At 35.2% G+C, this 2,236-nt stretch overlaps 1 protein-coding gene across 1 annotated transcript; it reads right to left on the bottom strand.

Annotated features, from left to right (window-relative positions):
* Nucleotides 1-376: 376 nt before the first annotated feature.
* LOC140775646 (uncharacterized) lies at nucleotides 377-1,443 on the bottom strand. The gene is made up of 3 exons (XM_073119031.1): nucleotides 1,439-1,443; nucleotides 1,213-1,366; nucleotides 377-856 (listed from the first exon to the last, which is right to left on the bottom strand). The coding sequence occupies exons 1-3, from the start codon at nucleotides 1,441-1,443 to the stop codon at nucleotides 377-379; spliced, it is 639 nt and encodes a 212-aa protein (XP_072975132.1).
* Nucleotides 1,444-2,236: the final 793 nt, after the last annotated feature.

Raw genomic sequence — 2,236 nt, 5'->3', positions numbered from 1 at the left:
GTACCCTGATACATTTAGTTAAAATCTCAAAGCTGGAAGAGGAAGGAAATTGGGGCTCTTCATTCCTCTCTTTTTCACTAGATAATTCTTCATAAGTATGCTTTTAGTGCTTTTAAAAATTAATTAGATCATTTAAATTAGACCGTACCAATTTCTAATCTTAGGATCTATTGTATTTTATGTTGTAGATGAGATAGATTGTTTGGTTATATAAAGATAGTTTACAAATAAGCAAGGTGCGATTTCTTAAAATAAAATAAAAAATAAAAAAAGAATACCGTGTGTAAAATATCACATGTACGCGAATTCGTGAAAATACAGGGTCTGAAATATAAGTTTTCTATAAATGTTGCATATGTTAACAAAAACGAGGGGTTTATTTGTTAAATCCATGACATTTGAAATCAAGGTTATACATGGCTAGAACCATCACCAACGAGGACACCGCCAACGGCACTGGACCAAACAACCATAACAAGAAAGGAAGGGTGGAAAACAGCAAACGGTTTCCAACGGTCGCCAACACCCACCCCCTCTTGAGCATCTTCTCCGTCTGCTCGTGCAACAACTCCCCGGTGGCATTTATGAGGAAGTTCGCGTCGATGATGGTTCCCACCGCCATGGAGCTACACAGGAAGCTGAGCAGCAGGAGAAGGGAAGCCGAGCCGTACTTGACAAGTATGGTGGAGCCTCCCTGCGCCCCGAATACCTCGCGCCGGAGAAGGTGGGAGGAGTTGTAGGCGTTGTTAGCGAGGGCGGCCATGGCGGTGTTGATGAGGATGGCGACCGTCGCAGAGAGGATGGCAGACATTAGGGTGTTTCGGAGGCTCTGGACCCCCAGCATGCCTTTCTTCTCCTGTATTACGTAAAAGCTACCAAATGATATTTTTTTATAGGATAAATTTTATTATCTTTTTTGTATTATTATATAGCTTAATTTCGATCTATCTTAAGCAATTTAAACAAGAAAGAAGTAGTATTTTTTTAATCTAAGTTTTAGAGTTTAAAATATTTATTACTAAATTTCTTTTCTTGCAAAAAGATAATAATTTTCTTTGTTCATACTATGATGCCATGTAATATTTGATAGCTTGTGACCCATTTAAGCAATCTATACAAGGGAAAAATAGTGTTTCCTGTTTTTGAAAAAGCTCAGTAATGAATCTAAGTTGAACTCCAATAGTAGAAGACCATCCTCATGACTTCTCTCACCTGCAGAATGGTTCTGATCCATTTTGTTCTCCTCTTGATGGTGATTCCAATTGTTGTAGCTGGGTGTTTGGCTTTGGATCTTTGCCAGAGATAGGCATGGTAACCTGCAGTGAGGAAGAGGCTCAAGGGGACTAGTGTGATGTCCAAAGGATACCTGCACAAATCCCACATCATGCAAATGAATGAACTATGAATGCACAAAGTCCACTACTACTCTTTATAGAACCCCATTGTAGTGCAAGAAGTGGGTAGAAATATATTGGTTGGAGTTAGGTCATGGGCATCATATGTCAAATAAATAATAAGTCCCCTTGTCTTAGTGCTGTTGTCTTAGTGGTCAATGTTCATTGTTCTTCTTTTTTTTTTTTCCTTTGATCACTTAATCAAAACCAAAAAAGCTGTTCATAGTTTTTTTCTTTCTTGGTCAGATAGTTGGGTTTTCTTTTTTCAAATATAATAATTGCCACTAAATTTGTCAAAGTATCATAATTTAAGTGCAATCTTTTAGTGAAATATTTGTAGGACACTTTTAAAAGATAATTATCAAAGGTTTTAATACATATAATCGAGTAAATTAGATATCTTTCAAACTATTTTAATCAATTTATACAAAGGTAAAATAGTCGTCTGTTTTCCAATATATATAAATCAATTTTAATAGTTATTAGTTAGATTTAGTTAATGAGATAATATTTTTGAAAGAACTCGACAACTATGATATTTTAACGGCAAATATATAAATTTACCTAAATAATTTTGTAAAGAGGAAATATATGATGACTTATACTCTAATTAACCACAATATTTTTTTTTGGCACTTTGGTTAAACTCTTTTTACTAAATTATCATTAGATGCAACTTTATGCTGTGGAAAATTGACGGCCATATAATGTTAGGTAAAGTTGAATAGAAAAGTACTCATAAAAGTCTTAGCCAAATCTAATAGAGAGAAAGAACCTTCAAGAAAGTAGTGCATTTGTAAACTAGTCATGGCCTCTCAAATTTAGATCTCTAGGTGGAGGCC

The sequence above is a fragment of the Typha angustifolia genome, chromosome 14, assembly GCF_048772165.1.
Source record: "Typha angustifolia cultivar Huaian chromosome 14, ASM4877216v1, whole genome shotgun sequence".
Taxonomy (NCBI): Eukaryota; Viridiplantae; Streptophyta; class Magnoliopsida; order Poales; family Typhaceae; genus Typha; species Typha angustifolia.
The sequence above is the reverse complement of the archived record's forward strand: the minus strand, read 5'-3'. Positions and strand labels throughout refer to the sequence as shown.